Genomic DNA, 25,926 nt, shown 5'->3' on the forward strand with positions numbered 1-25,926 from the left:
ACTGAAACATTGGCACTTATTGCTGTTGAGTCTGGGAAGTATGGACAGCCTGATTATAAAAAGCAAATGTGATGGCAGTTGGCATATGAAGTCGAGCACTGAGTATGTGACCATCAGGAATAAGCCCTACCCTTCTTCTACCACCTTCGGAGCAGCAAAAAACTAGGACTGTTGAATTGAGTGAGTTCTGGCTGAGCTTGTCAGGTCTTCAGGCCACCAAGGGCACCTTCGCTGACTCTGGGTCTTATATGGATAGTCACACAATCAAGCTGAATGCCAGCAGGTCACACACAAACAAGAAGAAGGGGAAGACTAAGTCTGGAAGAGGGTGGAATGGTAGAGGAAGGGAGTTTATATAGAGTTTAGGTTTATGGAGTAGGAAGAGGGCCTTCAGCCGATATATCAGAACCAGCTCAATGTGCTCCTATAGTGTGAAATACTATTTCTGAGTGCAAGAAGAGAGTAGAAACGATGAAGTTGGATGCTAGCAAGAGGGTTACACTTAATTTGCACCACTGCTCAGCTGGAAGACGCTAACTGGTTAGGACTGACTTTTTTGGACAGTAGTGTACATGGACATGACAACAGGCTTTAATGTCCTCTATGCCTGGAATTCACATGTGTACCCACAGTAGTTTATTCACGTGGTACCCCTAGCTCCACTGTGTTCACAGAGGTTGTGGTGGAGTTGATGTGCAAAACTTCCAGGGCCTTCTGAACCCTCTTGGGAAGCTTAAATTTCCATTTTGCATGAGTTCCAAATTGCTCAGCATTTTCTGGAGGTTTGACCCCATTTCAGCCTTTTTGTATTTATATAAGAGTTTGAAATGCTGTTCTGAGGGATGGTGATTTCATGCCTTGTTTTATCTGTCACAAACAGATGTTCTTTCATGTAATATGAAATGTTTGTTTGATGTGCATTTACTTTTCAGCACCAAGTGTGTTTAACAACATAATAAGTATGACATGTTCTGAACAAGAAGTCTCTGTTGTCCTGGTAGGTTTGTCTTTAATTATGAACAGCGCAGAGCCTGGAAAACTAGCATCATTGAGAGCAACTCATGTCTGGTGTTAGCTGATGAGTGTTTTTTGGATGAGTGTTCTTAGGGCAATGTCTACGAAGATTCCTTCACCAGCAGGGCTCTCGAGAGCTTTTCTTCCAAGCTGCAATATTGCCGTGTCTGGAAAAATTAGGGAAGAGGTAATGTTGATATTTCTCTGTCTTCAGTGAGTTCCTCGTCCTGCTCATCTGTAAGGAGGCAAAAAACCCCAAAGATGAGCTCAAGTGAAAAAGCAAGCTAATGGCCCTAGGAAAAGAGTAGCTACTAGACAGGAAGGGGAGGCTTAGAACTAGGGCTTCTTTGAAGGGTGAATAAGAACCCAGTTGGAAAGAGAACCCTGATAGGGTGTGGTGGAAAAACGCACCAACATAAGAATGCACTGTGTATTGTGGCATACTGGTGTGTGTAGTCTTTGGGAAGGGCTGGGTTGAGCTGCCATTGAGTGGGGTCCCCTCACTCTTAATGCCTGTGATAGAAGAGTGTTGCTTCCATATTTGGGGATCACACATTACAGGGTAGCAAATACCAGAGGCGGTTCTAAGGAAGCAATTTTGTCTACAGAATTGTTTCTAGTTAGAAAGGTTAAAGATGAAGACTGATCAGAAGCACAAACAGGGCAGCATTTTTCCCAAGATGATAAAATGAGGAATTTGTAGGAGTCCATGAATATAAGATTGTTTCTTCTGTCTGTTGGATTTTGACAAAAGTTTCTCAATACCAACTTTATTTTCCTTGTACATGAGTTTGGGGGCAGCATTTTAATCCTTTAATGTATTGTATGAATATTTTTAAAAACCCTACAGGAGCTTTATGGCAGGGATATATAGTGTATTTGAAGGGATGGATAGCTTCTTTTTGTTATCTAGTCTCTGTCACAATCCAGAGTGAGGTAATCTCTGAATTCTTTTATCCTTAATCCAGTGTCACAACATTGTATAGACACATGGTTTATGGATCTGCATCTCAGATTTTAACTGAAGAGCTACGATCATAAGGAGTTCCAACAGATGTGGCCTGACATAGAGAAAATGCACATTACTAACAACGTGTAAATGCGTAAGATGCAGGAGGGAGGCATCCTTCTGCAGGTATTTGGGGTGGATAGTAATAATGAAGCTTAACGCAAGACTTTGTATACGGTGTGTTCTCATATGTACTTAAATTTTCAGACTAGACTTCTTGGAGTGCAAGCCTCCTGTCTGTGCTGTACAGGCCTTCTTGAGGGTTTGTTGTCCAAAAAATGGAATTAAATCACTTGGGAGTTCCTGGGAAAGATCCTGTTAGTCTAAAAGTACAGCTTGTCAGAATTTACCTAGCTTAAGGAGTATGAACAGTTCAGCCACTTGAATTTTGTTGCCCTGATTACCTGCTTATTGTTTTGTTTCTGTCACAGTTTTAGCAGATACTCACCAAGCAACTGCTGTTGTGCAATGTTGCTTGTCAGTTATTTCCAAAACTGGATTTGGAGAATGATGATTCACATCCCATTATGCCTTTAAAATCTTTTGCACAATTCTGAGTGCACCAGACCTTTTTGCTTTAGTACTGAAATTTACAGACCTTAAACCAATATATTCTTGCATTTTTCCACGCATGAAGTTGCTGGTTCAGTTGCTACCAGTTGCATTGCAGCTTTTCCACATAACTTCTGGAAAATCATTGTCCTCCCTAGCACAAGAAAACTACCCAGGTGTTCTCTTCCAAGGCCAAAGTATAACATGCCCATGAGAGAAATCTTGCCATGCTTTGTTCTTGTTTTACCATCACATTTCATCACAGCCAAGAGCCTTCCTGCTTATCTTAGGCCACTTTAATCTTAACAGTCAGACTTCTGTAATCCTGGTGATTTTTGTGAAAATGATGAGCTCTTGGCAGATACCTCCGCTTTTCTCAGGGGTCCTTGAGCAAATGTTTATCCAGGACACTTACCCTGACAGTAAGTGTGTGTGACCGTCTGTGGGAACTGCTGTGGGGAAGGTGACCTGCCCTGGCCTTTGACAACATGATTTGACTATCTAGGCGTCAAAAGAAGATCGAGTTAGCTCATTGTTGGGACTGCTGTCGATCCTGTTCACTGAGGTGATTAAGAAATCTCTGTTCAGTTGGTCTGAATGGTATGAGTTCAGAAACACACCATGGATTTCTTGCCTGACAAAATTTTCACATAATTTTTCTGTGGCACTTTTTTTTCCGATCCATTCCAAGTGTCAGTGTTGGTAATGCTACTGTGATTCAATCTGAACTGTCATTGTTCTAATTTTATATTTGGATGTACTGTAGTTACTTTTTTGTGATGCAGCATCTTTTTTTTTTCAGTGTTTGGAAAATAATAAAGGCCTGTTGTACAGCAGATACAGTTTTGGGGTTAGCAGGGGAAATAAGAATCCTTTCTTGTGACTTTGAATGCATTGAAACTGGGACAGAAGTCCACAGGTCCGTACTTTGAGAGCAATAGCTTACCTGATCTGTGAGATTTCTTGCAAATCAGTTGAACGTAAGACAGTCACTTAAACTTCCTAAGGTGTCCTTGTTGGCATGCAGCAATCTCTTTCAAGAACAAAACTGAAAGAGAAAAACAAAACAAAAAAAACAGATAGTTTTTAATAATAAACAGCCTATCTTTTGGAGTGCCAAACACCCAGCAGTTTCCTGATTGCATTGCTAGCAAGCGGGTTTTCAGGGGTCTGAAAATCAGAGTATTTTAGATTTTTCCACAAAGGCAGTTTGGTGTGTTGGCTAAAGTGGGACCACTGGTCATGTCCTAATGTGGACAGCCATGTAGGTGAGGGGAGGTGCTGTCTGACAGTGGAGCCAGCTGGCTTATTCCAAGAACCTCCTCTCAGGAGTTCACACAGCACAGCTGGTGACTTGTAAATGCCCACCCTGCCTTGGGATACGCTAATTTTTCTACATGGCTAAGCTCATGGTTACTAAGAAAATCACAGCTTTAGGCCTGTGTTTCACTATATGAAAATTTTGTCAGCTGTTCCTCTTGGAAAATTTTTGCAACTTCAGCCTCTGATCTGACTGAAACCAGCTTGGGACCATTTCAGCAGTTCTTGTTTGAGGTTTTTCTTGGCAAGTCTACCACTAGTATAAACTCTTCCTTTCACCCTTGTATCTTGAAAAGGTCATCTTGCTCTTCTGTGTGCCATTTGGAAGCCAGAAGTGTCTCTTAAAGATGCTCTGAGTTGCTTTTGACATAAACACTAGTTCAAAGTTGTTGTTCTGTTTGGAACAGCAGCCAGGGTCCTGCCTTAATTGTTCCGTTGAGTGGAAAAATGTTTTATCAGTGCTGAGTGTTTTATATGGAACATGCTTTCCCAGCTGGCAGAACTTCAAGAAAATCCAAAGTATCTCGTTGCGTGGTTACCAGAAGATATACGATAACTGTCTGAGCTTGTTCATCACATTGCAAGGCTAGATTATTTACTAACTTTATAGTCTTGATTTTTTCATGCTTACATGAATTATGCAATTAATGTACATCAATTTTACAGAAAGAGGGGAAGTACTCAAGCCAATGAAAAGTTTATTTTCAGAATTACTCCATTCCACCAAAAGAAGTGCACAAGAACTGTTGAGAGTTGTTTCAAACTTCAATATCCTGCATTTCTTAGACATGCTTCTTCTAGCAATCTTCCAAACTGCTGTCAAGTTTAGTCCTAAGCTATACATGGCCTGTGGTAGAGACGACAAATGAAACAATAATCAATGCAGGCAAGAGGGGACATGTATGACTTTCTTTTTCATCTAGCAGCACTCCAAAGAGCATCTGTGATTAAGTGAAAGAAAACTGGAGGCTAAACGCCAGGTCATCAATACCAAGTTTATTTAGTTTCAGTGATTGCAGTTTAGGAAGATAAAAAGTATTGCTAAAAGTTGTCCTTGAAGCTGTGGAGATGCTTGGGCTTTGGCTGTGTTACTAGCTTACTCCTTACAGTGGCAGACACTGTGATGTCTTCATTATTTCTACATTTTTTTACATCATTTCTACTATTCAGGAAGCAAAATTGTTGCCTTTCTAAGGGAATTTTCCTGTAAAGTTGTTTAAAAGTTTAAAAAACCCAATAAGTTTGCTTTGTTAACCTCAGTATTTTAGTTTTGTTTCCACTAAATTTAAGAGGATGCAGTGAAAAAGAAGGAAGAGGGGGTGGACTAAAGCAACTCCTATTTTAGTAGTAGTTGGTGGGTTTTTTTGGAAAAAAAAAACCACACAAACAAACAAAACATTAATTGCAGGTGTTGAATTTTAAAAGCATAGCCAGTCTCAGCCCAAAGAACCCTAGTTTCAGAATTTTCACTTTGCAACTCTGTTATTCTTTTAATATAGTTTTGAGAAGGCTGTGTTAAGTGTCTTGTAAAATAAATCATTATTCAAAAGAAAGAAACTTCTACTACTAGCATACTGGTTAGACAGTCTTGTAAGTTGGGAAGTGGGCATACCCTGAGAGAAATCTGGATTGCCAGTAATTCTTTTTCATTTGGTTAATTGTTGCCAAGTCTGACCTTGCACAGAGTTTAGGAGCTAAGGGGCAATGCTAATCCAAAACAAGCTGGACATTGCTAACTGAGGAAATACCGAGCAGTGGACGGGCAGGAGTTCTAAGCGTAACGTGTTGAAAGTCTAGGGTTTTTTTGCTTTGAACTTCATTTCAGGACTGTAGAAATCTGAAAATTATGCAAAGGGCTAGTCCCTAGTTCTGTTTGGTGAGATAAAAATGCATCTGGTGAAGGTTTGATTTGTGAAGGTTTTAAAAAACTGTGCTAATGTTTACAAAATTGGAAGATGGAATTAAAAAAATAAGTTTAATCTTTCTCTAGTAACATGCAAACATGCATCAGCCACTCATTTCCAGCACAGAGGGATGATTTGCTGCACAAGGATGAACTTCATGAAAGCTTGAGGCATTCCTGCAGCACAAGGAGAAACCCCAGTGAGCGCTTAGGTGAAGTGCTCTCAGGGACGAGGTGCAGCAGCAGGTTCATAGCCACACTATTAGCCTTATATAAAGATGGGAGCAAGTCCCAGCAAGGTCGTGAAGGTGTCCAGCTGTGAACTGCACGCTGACCTGTGAAATGGGAACAGTCTATTCCACTGCTGGTCTTATTCCACATTCAGCACATAGTGGAGTGTTTATTTCTCCTGCTGTCAGTTGAAACATAAAAGCCTGTAAATCCGTCTAAATTACATAGACAAAATGCTATGTATTAATGCAGTCTGTTACAAGTGAATGTGCTGCACTTCTTCCAGCAGTGCCGTAAGCAGTGTTCCTCTGATTCAGCATTATCTACCATCTTCCAGCATCAGGAGGAAGATGATAAATTCATTCATTGCTTCAAAAATGCCTGATAAATTATTGGAAGTCCCTTGTTTTTATAGTTCCTATGTTGGAGAAGGCTTGGCCTTTTTATTCCCATATAAATCTCAGATAACAACCAAAAATTCAGAGTGTCTTTTTGTTTGGTTCTGGAAACATACACTGCAGGAATCTGGCATCAGATATGCCAGTGTGAGTTTGTTGTCAGTAGACAAAGATCGAATTCTTCACTGTCATTACTTCTGTCGGCATCTGTGTGTGTGATTTGACGCAAACAGACTGTGATCTAAGTGCCTTGGATTATTGTGCTAGAGAAGAGGTGCTCCCTCTGCTTGCCATGCTGGCTTTTGAGAGCAAAAGCCATAAATAAAACCAAGCCCATGGGAAACTTGCAGCTCGTAGGTAACCTAGAATAGTTTCATTTCCTTTTGCTTCAGTGATTTGTTGTACTGTTCATCTCTTATCCTCTGGGTAAGTCCCTCAGATAACCTGTCTCTTCTAGTCACCTGAATCCAGTTTTTCTCATGGAAGTGCTCCAAGTTTGGAAAGTTGCTTTCTTTTTCTCTCTCCTTTAAAAAATCTTGTTGCAGTGGCCACAGGGAACATGTCATCTGGTGCAACAGCCCTGAAAGTGACTTAGGTTCCTCTGAAAGCTGCAAATGGTGGGTTTAATCTCCTATTGGTGTTCTCATCCCCTGCCAAAATCAGACCTCTGCCTGTGCATGCAGGCTGGTGTTTGCAGGGCTGCTCATGGCAGGTGGGTTCAGGTTTCCAGGCTCTGATAATGCCAGTGCCAACTTCCTTCCTTGAAGGCAGCTGAGGCGCGGGCACCAGACATCTAAGGAGCTGCATCACATTGGAGCAAGGAATCCCGCTTGCTTCTCAGCACTTGGCCTCCTGGACCATTACCACGACAAAAGAGGATTATTGACGTTCGTAGTCACGATGCCTTTGATTTGAGACTCGCTTTGATTTGGGGCAGTACTGTTTGCTGGCCCAGAGAAGAGTGGTCTCCTCCAGGTGAAGAGCTAGGAGAGAAACACGCTTTGAGAAGGAGGAGGAAGAGGGAAAGAATTGGCTGAAGAGGGTGAATGGAAGTCATAATGGATGCTGTTAGTCACTGGGAAGGACCCAAAAGCAGCCCATGATTCCTTAAGACAATTAAAAGCAAATTGTCCGGATGAGCGATCCCAGAGCAAGGAAGATGCTCCCCCAGACTATAATTCAAGGGGCTGAATGGCCCTCAAAAACTGAGAGCGGAGAGAAAAAAACACAGAAGATGAGGCAAATGATGGAACAGATGTGAGCGCTTTTGTTGGGAAGACTTGGAGGCTAGCGGGATGGCGATAGGCTAATTTGAGGCGCATAATGCCAGGTTCCTTTCATATGCAGAATAGCACTTTGATCCAATGTGGATGAAAGTGCTGAAAAGTGGAGAGGATGGCAGGGGGTCTTTTGTCTTTGACAAAAAAGGCATCTGCCGGGCTCTAACCCCCCTTTCCCCACCCCCTTAGCCTAGCAGGCCACTCCAACAATGCTAGCAAAGGGGACAAGTGTCTCCTGACAGCTGAAGAAATCTCCAGGAGGAGAATGAGGCTTGCAGCAATATGTATACCAGAGAGTTTAATCGATTTTTTCCACAGTACAAAAAGGGAGAGGGTCGGGGGAAGACAGAGAGATCACAGTGGAAATGGGAGGTGGGACGAAGAAAATCCCTTTCTAATAAACTTGTTACTTTTGTTCTCCGAATACATCTTTTCAGGAGATGCTTTGATGATAGTATGAATACATTTAATGGAGCAGAGTAGGGTAGAGTTGCTGCCAGGGGGGAGGTGTGAAACAAGGAAGAAAGTTTTGCCAGGAGAATGAATGTGGAGTGATTTCTGTGGATTCCAACACAGGAAAGATTGTGGAATTAGTAAAACAGTGCAATGCAAGAGATACCTGGAAGACAGATGCATACTTTCTGTACGACCTGTTGGAGGAACTCATGTCAGCAGAAATTCTTGGGTTTGATTTCTAAGCAAAATTGAAAATTTCTCTTCAATGTTTACTTCTTTTCTGTTGCCTCCTTAACTCCTTGGATTTATTAGAAATTAAAGGACTGCAGCCAAGCAAATATAGCAGTTGCAGGTCTGCTGATCTGGTCCCTGCTTATGCTCTCTTGACTTTCTTCAACTTTTCACATCTGGTAAACAAGGCTGGGATCCAATCTGCAGAGGTTGATGGCGGTGGTCTTCCTCAAGTATCACTTTGCACCTAATCTAATGTTTTCTTTGAGAAATAATGACAGATAAGAGTGATCAACCTCTGAGCAAGCCCCGCCTCAGTAAATTAAATTCTTTAAGAACAGTAGGTTCAGGAATCTTCCTTCCCTTGAGGTCCTGACAGTGTTTATGCATTACTATTTACTGAAGATAACCTTCTCACCAGGGCACAGCTTTAAGCAACACCTGGTACTGCAAACAGCTCCTCTCTTTTTACCCACACACTCCGTCTCTTTCTGACGGGGAGTTGCAATTCCCCCAAGAAGGTAAGAGTGATGAAGAAATGGAGAGAAGCTATCACATTCCTTTAAGAAGCTCTACATGCATACTAAAACCAAATTGTAATCCTGTGTAGCTGTTCAGTAGGTGTGCTGTGATCCTCCTCCAGCAGATGTTCTGCATTCTGTTCAGGCCAGCTGATGGGAAGAGTATTTTTGGCAATAGCATCTCCTGCCCTCCAGCTGTTAAAAGCCTGATGACATGAGTTACCATAACTCATTAGGGAGGGCTGATTGTCAAGGACATTGATGCTATTTTGATTTCTGCCTGTTTGTTGTATCTTGACTTTTCGTGCTCAGAGCGCTTGGGCTGTGATTGAGAATGGTGCAGAAGGACTTGAACTGCTGCTGCAGTCATCAAAGGACCTGAGACCACCTCTGTCCCTCACAACGCCAAGGTGAACATCCCCTTTCTGGGTGGGCTTCAGGTGGTTCCTGTGTGACTTCTCTCTCAGGTGCTATGTACAGTGATAGGATGCAGATCTAGATCTAAATGAGGAAAGACGTTGCTTATGGGGAAGGAAGTCTGACCTGGCAGGGAACAGCCCTCTGTAGAGCTCCATGCCAAAATACAACAGCCCACGCAGTGCCACACAAACCCACTGACGGGGCAATGGGGTCCATGGCAGCCTCCTGGATGCTCCGTCCACAGGCAGTAATGGTTGGGATGGGTTGTAGAGTCTTGTGCGGTGGGCTTGGACGCTTTGTTCTATCTTTGAGGTGAAACATGAGCCAACTCATTGTGAAAGGTCTTTTGTGCTTCCCCAGCTGGGCAGGCTGGCCCTTCAACTGCTGCCATCCTGAGATTTCTTCACATGTCCAGTATCAACTCTCCCACCACCACACCAGAAAGATGTAGTCTTGGGAAAGACCAGAGAGCTGCCAAAGCTGCTTCTCCAGGACAGCTTTGTGCCATGCCAGCAGTAAGATTAGAGACAGGAGGGGAAGAAGGGTGAGTGCCTCTATTCCTTTGTAAACATGTGTGGTAATTGTCCATAACTGCAGGTAGTCATTATGGTTTTAAACTGTGCTCTTGAGACAGATTTACTTAACTGTTTGCTGTTTACTGTGTGCTAGTTTCTTATGGCCAGTGGGTGGGCACGAGGAAGGAGGATGCCTGTGTGGCTCAACCTGGCTACTACAGTCCAGGCCAGGTCTGTTTTGAGAAGAGACTGAATCCATTTCACCTGAAGCACACTGCAAGGGAGGAGGGAAGGGATATGTGTGGAGCAGAGAGTAGCATGCAGAGCAAGCGACAGCAGGAGCACAGGCTGTAGGAGCACGGCAGAGAGAGGAAGATTTGCTTTGTTCTCACATCTCACACAGCAGGCTAGTGTTTTCTACACAGAAGCCAGTTACCCTCCGCTGGTTTGTGTTTGGATGAAGATCAAACGGTAACGATTGCAAAGCTTCTTTGATATGCTTACTCTACATAGAGGCAGAGCTACCTGACCAGCTCCGGAGACTGTCACAGATCTTATTCCTGCTCTATGGACAGAGACTGTCTGGTGATTATTTCAGAGGCTGTAGAGTCTAGAAAGGGCCATATTGCTTTTACGGTAAATTATCCAAGTGGATGCTGCTATGGTAGTCAAATAGCTTACAAAATAAGCCATTCCTATGGAAGTGCTTTTGGCTGGACTGATTGTACATATGAGATTTTCCTGGCATGACCTAGCAGTCCTGGCTGTAGAAACCCCGCATTTTCAGCATAGATTTGGCTTGTCTCTCAGTGAATCTCGTCTGGTCATTAACATCCATTAGGGCTTTTCTGTGTGGGAAGTGAAGCCAAACAAATGGAAAACAATGGCTTTGGAGTGCAATAAACCCCAGCCTGCATGCAAACTTTTGTTAAGACATAAGGGGGTTTCAATTTGGTTTTGTTTAATTTACTTCCAAATTAAACAGAGGTTCTCAGAGGTTCTTTGCAAGGTGGCCACTGGCTACTTTGATGTAACTGTCCTGAGTGTCTACCTGCAGGTATTCTTTTAAAGACGCGATGTTTGTACCAGCAAAGTCAATTCTTGACCTTTTTAAAAACCTGAGTTGGGAGTACATGTTGCTGTTTGTGAACACCCTTCCAGAACTAATGCTAAGTTATGTGCTTTCATATTTGGTTAAACACACAGTGGTTTGGATCCTGACGGGCAGATCTATCTATATTGGGGACAGTGTGATTTCAAGTTTGGTGGGATCTGCACCTTTCTGTAGAAGATGGATTGTTGTGCTAGGGAAGGGCAAATTACACCTGTTTGTTCCCACATCTGCCGTGTCCTGTATTCCTGAGATTTAGTTCATATAATCTCAGTACATTAAGAGTATTCTTACTCATGTGTGAGTTGTACGGTGTTGGCGAATACCTCCAGTTCCAGAGTGCTCTTCATGGTGTGCGAGGCAAATATCCAGGAGGAGTTAATTACACAGAGCCCTCATCAGTCTGCAAAGAGTCACCAGAGCTTGGAAAATAACCCTCCCCAGAGTAACTTTTGAGATGTGTTTCAAGACCTCAGCAATGTCTTTCAGCTTACTTCCTTTTGAAATTAAAAAACCAAGCCAGTAAGTAGTAGGAAAGCTTATTACAGTTGTCTAGTCTTGGTGTGCAAACCAAGACTAGCTTGAGTAAGCGCTGTGTTCAGGAGAGATGGCAGTGTTTTACTTGCCACATGCTGATGGAGAGCTGCTGGCTGGTGGGGCAAATAGCCATCTCCATGCCCCACCAGTGTGTCTGTTGGCATCTCATGCTCAGCCTGGGGAGTTTCTGCCCCAAGTCCTTCCGTTCCAAGGCTCGGTGGCTGCTTGCTGCAGTGGCTAGAGCAGTGAAGGAGAGGTACAGAGGTGCTGCATCATCTGTTTGGCTCCAGAGGCCCCTGTCAAGTGTCACTCCCACCACTCTCCTGTGCTTTATAAGTGGTGGTCATCCTCATGGGGTGTGAGCTGCCTCAGGAGGGAGGCAGGTGGAGCGGCAGCTCTCTCTGGGTCAGTCCCTGAGGCCACCATGCTGGGAGAGCCATGCTGTGCTGGAGCTTGGGGAGCAGCAATACCTGGAGGGGACCTCTGCTGTTCTTGACCCTTTGCAGTCAAGCGAGAGGCTCCCAGGGGGTAGGAGCTGTGGCAGCCACACTGGTTCAGCTTGAGGCAAAGGGAATGGGAGTGTTTGCATTCCCAGGTGAACACCAAGGAGGAGGAGAAGGGAGTGCGGGCAGTGGCAGCCCCCATGCCTGCGGAGGCAGTCAGCCCGGGGAGAGTGCCTGGCCGCTATGGGGCCGCTGCCCTCAGACTTCGCCTGCGGGGAGGGTGGCCACCCATGTCCCCCACAGCCACTAGCCTTCCCTGGCCTGCTCCAGAGAGCCATTCCTGCCTGAAATAAATGGGGTGTGTGAGAGAATTACACACAAAGCAGGAAACGCCAGTGTTAATGTTCCTTGCGGATGAGGAAGAAAGGGCAAACAAGGAGAAGTGATGCTTAGTTTAGGTCGGTGTCTGAGGAGTTGTGGGGATGGGAGCCTGTCAGGCTCCTGCAGGGTGGTCAGGCAAACCGAGGGGAGCAAGATTGCCCCCATTTCAGTCTGTTCCTTTGTATCTTCTGTATTAATCATGTTGTGGGCAAAACCTCCTGGAGTTAAGTGTGGTGAGTCAGTTCCCCATGAGCATGCCTCTGGGACCTGGGGTGTGCTATCTACAGACGTGGAGGAGGCGAGGTGTGGACTGGAGCGCTTGGAGCGGGAGCAGCTTCAGAGAGCCCTTGGCAGGCGGCTGTATGTCTGTTCTCAAGGGCCAAGACGAGAACTCACCAGGAACTCTGTCTTTTCCTCCCTCTCCCCCTCCCTCAGGTGGTCTTTGCTTTGAATCAGACTCTCTTGCAGCAGGAGAGCCTCCGAGCAGGCAGTTTCCAGATCCCCTATACGACAGAAGACCTTATCAAGCATTACAACTGTGGGGACCTCAGCTCCATCGTCTTCAGCCATGACACTTCTCAAGTGAGTCTCGCACTTCTCAAGCGCAGCCCTCGTACTACGCACATGCCCCCGTAGCGCTAACCCGTCTCGCTCACGCTTGTCTCTCCTCAGGCAGGCCCTTTGCAGGCGAGGGCCAAGGGCATGTCGCTGGCTCCCTGGCGCGTCCGCGTTCCTGCATCTCCTGTCCCAGGAGCCTGCACGACCTCACCCCTGTCTTGCTGCACGCAAGCAGCGAAGGCGCCCCTGGCTTTCCCCTTTGGACAAGTGCCGTGTTTGCTTTAGCGTCAAAGCTCTATGAGTTAATCCTTTATTTTCTTAAGGATCCTGTGGAATTACGCCAGCTTAGGTATGAGCAAACTTAGTGCCAACGGGCTCTAAGCAGCAGCAGGCTCTTTTGTGCAAATAGCAACAGAAATGTACTCGTGACTTGGATGCTTGTGGAAGGCTGGGCAAGTTGCAAGCTTTTTAATGTCCCCTATCAGTATGATTGTGTACTACGTGCAAGGCCCAAAGAACAGGAATGGAGTGAAACAAAGAAAAGAGAGATTTAGACTGAATGTTAAGGAAAAGAAAACCTTCTGAGGCCTCACAGACTTGGTTTATGGAGGTGGTTTCCTAAGCAGCACACTGGAATGCAATGCTCTGATCTTTAAACCACAAGAAAATGCGCAGCAGGGACCAATTTGGCCTGTTTGGGCTGTTAGGTTAGCTAACCTCAGACTGAGACATCAGGCCTCTCTATTTTTGTCCATGAGGTATTGCCTGGCAATTCGTGCACATCAGTGAAAACTAGCCTCACAGTGCTGAACAAGTGGGTGTTAGTACCTGGGCTTTCCCTGCTGAATAACCATTTTCCTGTGGCCTTTTGGTATAAATGATGCAGTGCTGCAAAGCTGGAAATACTGTCATACTAACCCTTGCTTCTGTGGCACCGAGCTTTGCAGGCATGTTGTTACCTTCCTGTCCTGCACACCCTTCAGCCGTCAGGTGCAGGCAACCTGGTCGTTAACGCTACTTAGCAACACAGCACGCTTCCTTCATAGATTTCAAAGGGCTTCTCAAAGGAGGCCAGCACTGTAAGAGCATACGGATGCTGCATCACCATTCTGATGAGGTGTTACAGACTGCAGGCAGCTGGCATTGCCTTGAGGTCCTTGGAGAGAACAGCTTTTGCCGAGACATGTATGTCTTCGAGGCAGCAACTGCCCTTTACTTAGATGAGGGATTCCACCGCAGGGCACTCTCCCTTACAGCAGAGCTGAGTAGTAATAGTCTGCAACACTTACGCTTTTAAGCAGAACTTCTCTGTAAATTGTATTTTACCCCATGCTTGCCCAATAGGTGACCCCCTGTGCGCTAAGAACCCTTTGGAAACAGTCGGTAATAGTCTCTGAGTGGCTGCAGAGCCTGTTCAGCTGCTGCAGCCTCGCAAGGGAAGGCACCTGGCTTAGTGGCTCTGCTCCCCAGAAACCACCACTTGCAGGCCCTTTTCTTAGCAGTCACCATAACCGCAGTGCCCAAAGCTACTTGTAAAGAAGCTGGGATGGCTGCAAGTCCAGACCCACATTTCTCTCTACTAGCAAGAGGTCAGGGTAGTGTGCAGCCACAGCTGTCCTGAGGGCCCCAGGGGGGGAAGCCAGTATTTTCAAAGATACCTTGAGGACAGGGGAACTTAAGGTGGTAATACTTTCTTTCCTGACAAAATCTGGCCCTCTTTCTTTTGGAAAGTTTGGGGATGTTTTTGTTAACTAGTTCAAATTGCACAGTTATTCTTTCACAGCCTGAGGGCTCTGATAGAAGTCAAACTCTCTTAGAAGAGTGCAATTATCATTACATTTATGTCATACCTATGGCAATTTAAGGAAGAGGTATGTAGCTAAAGATAGCCAGGGGCAAATATTTACTTTCTTCAGCCAAGCAATCAGGATTTGGGATCTACAGTGTGGCAAACTGAGAGTACTTACTGACTTTGCATCAAAAAAAAATCAGCTGGCTGGCTTATGAAATGATACGTTGAGAGAAATGAAGCACTGTGCATTATTAGAAGTTTGCTGAGTAATTTTTCAGCTTTCTTTGGGTTATATCCTACTATGCCTTGATGTGCCTTGAGGACAAGGCAATTGATACATTCAATGGTGGAGCAAAATGCGTGTGCATGATGGCTGCCGGTGAAATAAATGCATCTTTCATGAAGACTTATTTTCTTTTCTATCTTAGGTCCCAAATTTCATTAATGCTACACTTCCAGCGCATGAACGTATGACTGCCCAAGAGATAGACAGATACTTCCGTCAGGAGCTCATCTACAAGCGAAATCAGCGAATGGGCAGAAGGGTGAAGGACCTGCTGGAGGAGTACCCAGACAAGAGTTTCTTCTTTGCATTTGGAGCTGGTATGTGATTGAGATGCCCTTCAACATGAACTCATTCTTCCCACTTCCATTAGAAGCTTTTTACAAATGCTTGCCTCAGTTTAAAGAAGGGTCAGTGCCTTCGTCATGGTGGACACAGAACACAGCTTTGCCTTGATAGTTGTACCCTACACTTTTTCAGTGTAGGGGACTGTTTTTCTTCAGTATGCAGTGTATGCATTGATTGTAATATTTATTTGATTAGTTACAGACTTATTTGTTGTATGCGTAACCAAAGATACCAAACCAACTACAGTGCATACAGAAAAGGAACAGCTCTTAGACATACATGTTTACGCCCTGGCCAACCAAGGCAGAAGGGCAGGAGAAATGGGGAGTTGAGGTGAAAGGTAGCAAGTCAGAAGCTGCACTAGTGCTTGAATAAACCTTTCAAGAACACATCCAAAAGAATGACATGCGAAATTGTGTGAATGTAAGGGGCTCAGTAAATGCATGGGAAGAGGCATGGTGCACTTTCACCTTTCTCTTCCCTCTGCAGCTCCTCATATCTTTCTCTGCACTTCCACAACTACAAGGAAATTGTGTCTGCCACTATTTTGGAACAGACCATTGATCCCAGCTGGGGAAAACCTACTCCATTTTCTACCTTTTAGCAGCCATCAGGAATCTAAAGGCACATCCAGCAGCACATCCAACTCAGTGAGGTTAACACCCACACTTCAGACTAGGGCTGGGTGGAGTGTGTAAAACAGGGTTGGTTTGCTGTGACTCCCGTCCTTTGTTCTATCTCAGGAAAAGGAAGAGGTGAGGATCGGTGTTTGAAAAGACAGGTGCTAATTCACAGAGAAGTATCACATTCTCTTCACCATGAACAATATGGGCCTTGGGAAAGGGAGAGAACTTGAACTAGTGTCAGGATCCATGTGATGTTTTCCAGTCTCAGTGGCTACTGCTTTAGTGAGGATGAAAGATCTAGACAAGGCAAGGAAAATATTTACTTAAACACTCTAAAAGCATTGGTATTCAAGTCTGTGAGAAACTCCTCACTTGCAGCACGGAGTTGTGTTACAAAGTTATAACAAGGGTCCTGTGTATGAGGGCAGGGAGGTAATGAAAAGTGGCTGATAATGTCTGTTCAGGCATGCATGAAGATTGTAAGGTGCTATCTTCTTGCAGTATCGCTGCTCTGTGCAACTCCTTGTCACGAATGACAGTGCAGCAGGCACAGGTTATGTAGATTTTGCTCGTGTCTGTCTGTAAGCTAAGACCGGGACTCTGCTGTACTCCATTGCTGATGTACTGATTGCCCTTGTCCCTGCTGGACCGATGTTCCTGACCAGTGCATATGTCAGCCTTGAATACCAGTTGCGTTGGTTGCAGGTAGCTAGTCTTCTGTCAGATGTGGACGCAAGTGTCCTTTGAGAGAAAAGAGCTTCTTCCCCTCCTTGCATACATACCCTGCATCCAAGTAGCTGCACTGGACAAATCACATGTCTTTAAGTTGCTTTTCTGTGATTTTTCTCTCCTCTCATCAATTTCATTTTCTTTCCACTCCTCTACACCAGCCCTGTCTTCATTGTCATTACTGTGCATAGCTCTGCCCCAGAGCCCAGAAACACTGCAGGAGCAGGACAGATCCCTGTCCTTCCCAATCTGACCTTTCTGACAGTCATAAAACCCTTTCCAGGCTTTCTGGATTCTTGCTTTTCTCCTTCCTTTTATTTTGCTTTTCCCAGTTGCCCCCTTCTTTGTGCCCCTGGTTGCCTTTTCCTGTAGAGCAAAGTTAGGATTCAACACTGCTATACTGCAGCACTGCCTGGAGCCTTGGGCTATATGAACACCCTCGATCAGTGGCTTATGTGCACGTGGCTTGATCTCCACGACCAGGCGTGCTCTTCTCATGCCTTTCCACCATACTTTTGAATCCAGACAGGTTCCCTGTCTTCTCTGGGGACTCCTGATTGATTTTGAAATTGCCTCAAATTACACTCTGGCTCTGATACCAGTCTGGCTTCTGTTTCCATCTGGACTTCCAAATAGCTGTGCTCAAAGGACAGTGCCAGCCTCCCACTTTTAGCAGCACAATTCCTCATTATCCTCTTGTTTGACTGCATAGTAGTTTTAGGTTTTTTTTTTATTTGTTTCATATTAATTGTTTAAATAAGAAGTAACATCACAGGATGTAACGTATAAAAGAGATCCACCTCTACCCAGTTATGAGGTTTTCTGAGTGCACATTAGAAATATGAGTGCAGGCTTTTATTGTTTTCCAGCAAGCTAATTTAGCCTTTTGCTTATCCAGATTGCTGTATGTGATAATTATATGGAAGATTTATTTTTATGCTGGCAAGCAGTGAGGATGAACAAATGTCTTATGTTCAGTTTTTAACACTGCCTGAGTATTGTACTGTTGTTATTTACTGGAGAAGGGTTCCAGAAAGTGCTTGCACAGGCAGGTTAGAATGAGCTGTAGAAGAGGAGAAAAAGAAAGGCTATAGGAATGGAATTAAATCACCACTGCATTGTGGTTTTCCCTCTTCTGGCCACCAGTGGAAAAAGTATTTCCCAGCAGTGGCTGATAAACTGCAGGACAAGGTTGTGTTAAAATGGTAGTAGGGTATCGAAGGGTCTCCAGGTTAGAAGGGGAAGAAGCCTTTTAGTTGTTTCTTTCCAGATTTTTTCACCCTGTGATTTTTATTTTTAAAAGGGCTAGGCTTTTTGAAAGGAAAGTTCAATTTTTTTCCTATTAACCAAACGCCATTGAAAAAGCACCTTTATCATCAATTAAGTCCAAACAAGCTCATGGTTTGTGAGTGACTGTGGCATTACAAATACCCCCTCTTGTTATTTAAACTACTCTTTGTATATTTAATTTGAAATGGGGAAAATCAGAAAAGACTGATGATTTATTTTATGTTTCAAGTGGATTGATGTGGTTTAGAGATGTGTAATACATTGTGCAAAAAAAGCTACCATCTCTTTCCAGGTCTTAATACAGCTGCATGGCTATAGATGTTGATTTCTTACATGGAATTACATGTGGTAATTTGGACTGCAATAGATTTGATCATTAGGTCCACCATATTTTATGCTTTTGCTGCATTTTAACACATCAGATAAATTCCCTGTATATTCTGTTGAAAATGTTTCACAGTCAGACCTCATTTCTGGAACTATTTTTGTTTGGAAGTAATTTAAGCTTGCACAAAAGTGGAGAGCTAAAAAATAACAGATTTTGCTGAAACTATCCAAAAAGCTTTGCTTCTGGCCAAAGTGCAAACATGTAAAGTTTCAAGCCAAAATGAGTCTGTTTGAGAGAATTAGAGGAAAGTATGGGAAGAGAGAGATGGTAATGCCAGCAGCATTCCACTTTGTTCAGTAAGGATTTTATCTAAATTCTGGACAGGCCTTTTTGTATGGCGGCACTAGAGTTACAAGCCAGACCTACTTCCTGTTGCCAGTGGAAGAACTTGGAAAGCAAGGCCAGCTATAATCTTTCACAAGCAGTCTTCCTTCTATATGCATTTTTTACTTCTCTGAATTGTAAGTTGAGTGTCAGGATCTGAATGTTAAGCCAAAGGAAGTGATGGCGCATGTGATTCCATAGACCACCAGGTAGATAACGCCATAGGTTTCTTGTTTGTCTAAGAGGTACACATTGACATAGAGAGGGCTGCATTGTCCTACTGTGCTGTGGAGATTTTTACCACTTTTACAGGTCTTACAAGGGTGCTGCCTGATGGCTAAAGCTTCACTGAATCACAGGATAATTGAGGCTGACAGGCACCTCTGGAGATTATCTGGTCCAACCCCCTGCTTAGAGCAGGATCATATAGAGCAGTTTTCCTAGGACTTAATCTGGTCAGGTTCTGATTATCTGCAAAGATGGAGACTCCAAAACCTCTCTGATCAACCTATTCTAGTGTTTAACCACTCTCACAGAAAAGAAGCTTTTTCTTATCTTTAAGTGGCATTTCCTTTATATCAGTTGTGTTCATTGCCTCTTGTCCTTTCATGGGGAACCACTGAGAAAAGATCTGGTCCATCTATTTTACAACCTCCTACCAGCTATTTATACATCGATTGTACCCCCCTGAGCCTTCTCTTCCTCAGGATGAACAGTCCCAGCTCTCTCAGCCTCTCCTTACATGGCAGATGCTCTAATTGTTCATCATCTTTGTGGCCCTTTGCTGGACCCTCTCCAGTATGTCCACATCTCTTTTGAACCGGGGAGCCCAGAGCTAGACACTGAACCCAGATGTATGTCACCAGGGCTGAGGAGCAGGTAAGGATCACCTCCCTCGGTCTGCTGGCAATGCAGCACCTAATGGAGCCCAGGAGGCTGTTGGCCTTCTTAGCCACAAGGGCACATTGCTGGATCAAGGTCAACTTGATGACCACCAGGACCCCACATCCTTTTCTGCCAAGCTGCTGTTCAGCCAGTTGGTGCACAGCTTATACTGCTGCCTGGACCTATTCCTGCTCAGGTGCAGGACTTGGTTTGCTGAACTTCATGAGCCAAGATTCCCTCATCATAAATCTATACTGCCCACTTCCAATCGTCTGCTTATTCCTAACACATTTGAAAATGGTTTGCAGGATAATTTTCTTCATCATCTTCCCTGGGAATAGAGGTGTGGCTGACCAGTTTGTAGTTCCCCAGATCCTTCTTCTTGCCCTTTTTGAACGTAGGAGTGATGCTTTCTGCCAGTCCTCAGAGACCTTCCCCAATTGCCATAACCTTTTGAAGATAATCAAAAGTGGCCTCCCAGTGACATTGGCAAGCTCCTACAGTTCTTCTGGGTGTATTCTGTTGGAATTTGTACGTGTGGTCTGTTTGAATGTTCCTTAAGCTGATCCTTCTCCACCCAGGGTGAACCTTCTTTGCCCTGGACTTTCCCTCTAGTCATAGGAACCTGAAATTCCCAAGGGCTGGTTTTACCAGTAAAGAAAGTGACAATGACACTGAGTACCTTGGCCTTTTCCATATTCTTTGTCATCAGGTGTCCTGCACCCTTCAGCACTAGTCTACATTTTACTGCTGAGGTATCAGTAGAAGCATTCCTTGTTTCCCTTGTTGTTTCTCACCAGATTCAACTCTAGATGGGCTTTCGTTCTGCGTGGTAACTTTTATTCCAGGATGGGCATGGCTTTTTTGCTTCAGCTTATTTACACTTTCTGTTGAAGGGGCTAAAGAATAAGAGAGAATTAAAAAAAAAAAAAGAGCGGGGGTTATTTTTTTATGCAGGAGGAAGCATACTTAGTGGCATGAGATCCTGACTTTGTTATGACAGGCAAGCCCTCAGGTGAAGCTAGGGTTTCTAGGACCCAAATTTAAATTCCTCCCAGTCTCTCCTGCCTCTTTGAACAGCTGAGAAACTCCAGAAATGCCAGCTTATGAATAAGAAGTACACAGGGATCTAAAATGCTTTATATCCCTGTGGATTAAATGATTGACTTCACTGAGAGACGCTGGCTAATGTGGCAACTTCAGAAGTTTGTCCTCTTAATCTTGTAAACACTGGCAAATTCATTTTTCTCTCAGAGTTCTTTTTTCTTTGCTGCTGAAAAAAACATCATTCTGAGACTTAAAAGTATAGTGGATGTTGGCAAGCCACCGTTAACACTAAGAAAAGAAGGATGATGGTGAAAACTTCTTCAGCTACCATTTCTTCTAATTACTAAAGGAAATAATGAACGTTCTTGTTTAGCATTACTCAGACTGTATGGATGCAAACCTCCAGGGAATGGCTCTCTTATAAGCAGACTGATGCACCAATATCCGAATTAGCAATCCAGCTAAGAGCTCCAGATCTTAGTTGTTTTCCTCCCATCAGCTGAGTGAACTGATACTCACTAAACTAAAATTAACTCTTGGATGGTTGAAGTGTGATCCAGCAACGTACAGAAGAAGGATTCGGACGTCACTGTAGAAGCGTAATTGAACCTGTCTGAGATAAAAATGGGTGTATAACCTGTTGTCTTAGCCACCTGGACAAGGAAAAGAGAGAACGTGCTACCACCTATGCTCACCCCAGAGTCTGCCATAGTCTGCTAAATGGCTTCCTCCAACTTCTCTAGGTTTTGAGGCAGTCCTTGGGATGTGGGGGACTGGTCAGTTATGTGTCAGCCTTAGGTGCCAAGCGCATTGGATTCACGGACATGTTTGATGCCTTTTTCCCTTGTCCCTTACATCATAAAAAGTGGGAAAAACCAGAACAGATTTCCAGGGGAAACTGGAATTGTGCTGAGTCTCTGTCCTGAATGGTGTTTTCTTGTAGAGCTGTTCGCCCTTCTTGAAATTTGCTCTTCCGTCTGGTATTTTTGGGTGGGAAATTATGCAAGAGAAACAAGATTTATTGTCTCTGGAAGAGAAAAGATTGGAGAAAGAACCTGTCACCGGTGTTTGTGAAAATAATCAACAGTGTTAAACCCAGGATGTCTCTGTCCATCTGTGTAGGTGTTTAGACCTGTAAAACAAAACCAAACAAAAACCTTCCATGGCAATATGAAAGTTGCCCAGGTAAATAGGGTATCAATTTGCCCTTGAAATTCAGCGGGAACTCAGAACCCAGCATGGAAACTTTGAACCTGCCAACAGTGCATTTGGGACTGGAGATGTGGGTGTGCACAGGGAATGTAAATTTATCTATGCTTTATATAAAGGATTTAAAATGTGTAATTAGGAAGTTAATGAAAAATCCACCAGAAACTGAATCTTGGCAGATCCTGGAAGAGGAGAAAAATGAGGGGGAGGGGCAGGAAGATAACATAATGATAAAACAGATTAAATGAGTCTTGTGGGGCCACCTCAGTTCTCCCTGGGCATAAAGGGCTTGCTGATTGCCTGCTTGTTTCTTCTGTCTCTGGAATGCAGCATCATTTTAGCTTCTTTGGGTGGGAGGAAAGGCTGAGTCCCTGAAGGTGTGCCTGTACCTCTGTAATCTGAGAATGCCAGAGACAACCCATCAGCTTTGAGACTGTTTTCCTCAGTAGCCTCTTTGAGTCTGCAGAATGCTAATGACGGGGTTTATTACAACAACCCCTGAAGGGGATAGACAATGTTATGTGGAGGCAGGTTGTACGGAGGCAGGACCCACATCCAAAGCCCCAGGGTTCACATGAAGGGCACTTTTCCTGACATCTCTGACACATGAGATGAGGAAAGCTTTGCATTTCTGCATTAGAGGCAGAAACCTCTGTTACAACATACTAGCGCAACTATCAAAATCAGCTAGGTCAAACAACTGTGTGCTGTTTCTGCTCAGGTACTGACAGTCAGGTGTCCATCAGTTTCTAATCAGTGCTGGGGTTTACTCATTTCTACCTTTATTGGGCAGCTACAGTAGGAAAACTTTCATCTTGTGATGTATGTTTTAAGCTAGTGGGATTTCAAGTCCTTAATACCTTTTTTTCTGGAAAGGAAGCAGTGATTTGGAATGGGACCAGGTCCAGCAGCAGAGGTGGCTGTGAATACTGCAGCTCAGACATAGCACTGTTATTTCCTTCCCTTACTGGTAACGTAACACAGGCTGCTAGCATAGTCACCTACGTGATGGTTTCCTTGCCTGATCAGTTTAGGGCTTCAACACTGGAAAACTGCCAGTAGATGCCAGTAGAGATGGAGCCCCAGTGGCTAAGGCTGCCTCAACATAAACTGTTTATTTTAATTCAGTTTTTACAAGATAAGTGATATGGGGTTGTAAACTTTTTCCTTATGTTAACTTTGCTATAAACTTGGCCTTATAATCTGTGGAAAACCTTTTTCTAGCTTCAATTTGTGTAGTTTTCAGGAGCTTTGACTTTGCCCAAAGGTAAAAATGGGAATCCTCGGGACCAAAAATACTCATCATACATTTAAGACACCTAGTTTTTGACAGATCCTGGGAAATAAAAGTGTCTTCTTGTCTTTCACAAGAAAAATGCCTTCATTTTGGCTCAAGCAAATTGTAACTTGATAGGGTTCTTTTCCGTGGTATTAAGCAATTTTTTAATTTTTCCCATGTTGTACAAGGCCTTTATCATCGTGTTGAGAAGGATTTCATATTTACATGATTCTATTATAAACTAATGTGAAAAATGAATCCTAGCAATTCCATATAGGTGAGTTAGCAAAGCACATAACTTTTAAAGAAATAGAAGGTAATTTTTTTGTTTCCTCCTGAGTGAATGCAGGTTTGAGGCACTTTCACCAATTCCCTCCATGTCTACTGAAAATATTTTCTTGGGCATGGAGAATGCCACTGTTCCACACGCCTGCCCATGAGATTTTCCTCTTTGGTTTGAGAGTGGTGAAGTATAATCCACTAAGATTTTATACTAAAAAAGATATTTGAAGGAAATAATGTTTTTTGAAAACAAACGCTTGTCCTGGACTCAGTGGAGTAAAACCTCACGTTTGAGGTTTATGGAGTAATATCATTAATATTTCATCTTACAGTTAATCACAGGAAGGAGTATGTTTGGAAGTCTGCAGTCTCAAAAACACTGGAGGGCATGGGAAGGCTGCTTGCAGGGGATTTGACCTACATGCATGCAGAAGTATTGCAATGCATCATCCTTATGTTCCTGTACTTAATATGAATTCAGAGAATCTATAAGCTGACTTAAAATACCCTTAGGGGTGCCCCCATCCCCTTCAATTTTTGTCTTTTCCTTCTTTTGGCAGCATTAAATTTGTGAAAGTACCATGCTCTTGGGTCCTTTAGTTTGTGTACCTGAGCTTTTCCTGACTGGGAAATACTGTTAGAAGCAAGAAGATTGTATTAGATTTAGTGTTACATGTTTTCTGGCTGAGAAACTGTTTTATTTTAGGGGGCAAATCGGGAATCCTACCTATTTTATCAATGATCCGTATTTTCCATATATTGTTTGTATTATCTAGTATAACAGTGCAGGACTCTGATTCTGGGAGAAGTGAAGTGGGAGCTCAGCTCACCTGGGTGCACAGTGCGCATGCTTGAAAGCAATGTCTTGCTGTTGAACAGTGTGTACAGAAAGCATGCATCTAAAGATTAGTTTAATCTGTAACTTAGTTGATCACATCACCCACTTTCCTTCTTTTGCTTTGGATCATATTAAATATTTTGTCTAGCTTTTTTTCTTCCATAATTTTGCTAACTGGGTTAAAATGACTCCATGTTCTGCATCCCAACATGTACTTAAAAAGTATAACCATGTGTATGCAGGAGGCAAAGTCATGAAATTTGCCCCTGGATTTGTGAGCACCAAGTAGAGGTTTCTTCAGGGGTGCTTAACTGGGAATATTTGCCACTGCTTGGGTTGTCAGCCCATATAGGAAGTCCTGTGCAGTATTGCACAGGATCTTTTGCAAACAAAGTTTGGTAGTAACCTGGTTACACAAATCTGAGGGCTCTGTCTGGCTTGCTATGGTGTGACTGCCTCCAATATGGCTTGCCGAGCACTGCCAGTAAGGTGACCCTCTGCCAGGGTTATCTTTCTCTGCTCACTTAGTACTATAGGGGAGCACAGCAAGGTCGTTTTGTGATATTTGTGGAAAATGGACTTGGCCTGTCACTCACAGAGCCAAAGGTTAAACTAAGTAGAGATTTAGAGATAGGGAGGAGCACCCTTTTCTTTCCACAGGTTTGCTTCTGTTTCAGCTCCTTTCGGGGAATAATAGACCATGGAGTGGGATGAAGAAAATTCCTCTGTAAAGGTTCTTGCCTGTGGGGACACTGTGTGTGGGGGTACCACATGAGTATTTTCTGTGTCTCCATTCTTAGTCATTGCGTCCTAAGAGCCATGTCTTCTAGGAACTCATTTTAGCTTCGTCAGATGCCTGATGTCAGTAAGGTACCTTTGTCCGCCTCATTGGCTGGTGAATGCTAAAGCAATCTGAACCTTTAGGAGGAGTAGGATGTCTGTTGTGTGGTTTGGCTTCCATCCAATTAAATGATACAAGACAGTACTCTGCGTTCTCTAGGTCGTTGGCCACACACTGAACTTTGAGCTCTGCACTGCAGATAACTGTGGGACTGACTTGGGTCATGCATGTCCCTGCTCTCCAGGCCATCAGGAATTCTCCTTTGCTTCTGTTTGCATCCTTTGAGGGAGCAGTGGCAGTTCTGAACCCTTCTTCATTGGTTTACTGACACACAGACTGATATTGGAGGATACTTTGATTACTGAAAGAGTAAGAGAGAGTCAGACTAGTCTGCAAGTGCACGTTAGTCAAACAGCATTGTTTGAGCACATTGCCTGTTGTGGTCCCTGCATGCCATCTCCTTTCAGTGCAGATTAAAGGCTGGGGTCTTATTTACCCTCCAGTAGAGTGCATGGCTGAGCTGGTGCACACAACAGCTTCTTAGTTTCTCTTTGAGCTTGAACACAGAAGAATGGCCCCCACCCCCTGCCAGTGTAAATTGACCTCTCAGAGGCATCTCTTCACCTAGTGGTGTGAGGATAATGCAGGGCTGTGTACAGAAAGAAAAGAGCAGGCTTTCTGATGGGACAGGGCCCGGGGCTTTTCTTTTGGGGGGCATTCAAGTGTGTTAGGCTAAAATAGAAATCAGGTGAAAGAAGCCTACTCCCTGTCATGTGACTTTGGGCTAAGTCTCCCTTGCAGCATAGCTGCTTGATCTTAAACCTTGGAGAGTGAATCTTTCTCATGTTTCTTACAGCTGCTTTTGGTGTCAGGTCCCTCGCACCC

General features: G+C 43.9%; 1 protein-coding gene across 6 annotated transcripts in view; it reads left to right on the forward strand.

The window, feature by feature from the left end:
- Positions 1–25,926, forward strand: part of TRABD2A (TraB domain containing 2A) — a 79,890-nt gene that overhangs the window by 41,170 nt on the left and 12,794 nt on the right. For 5 of the 6 annotated variants that reach the window (XR_010069185.1, XM_063321162.1, XM_063321163.1 and 2 more), the window contains exons 3-4: positions 12,758–12,904; positions 15,101–15,275. Coding sequence is in view for 5 of the 6 variants with exons in the window: in XM_063321162.1 (XP_063177232.1) it covers positions 12,758–12,904; positions 15,101–15,275 (322 nt within the window). In the remaining variant the exon portion in view is untranslated. The remainder of the gene's footprint in view (positions 1–12,757; positions 12,905–15,100; positions 15,276–25,926) is intronic. The other variant, XM_063321164.1, reaches the window with a different exon arrangement.

This window comes from Chroicocephalus ridibundus, chromosome Z (genome assembly GCF_963924245.1).
Source record: "Chroicocephalus ridibundus chromosome Z, bChrRid1.1, whole genome shotgun sequence".
NCBI classification, from domain to species: Eukaryota; Metazoa; Chordata; class Aves; order Charadriiformes; family Laridae; genus Chroicocephalus; species Chroicocephalus ridibundus.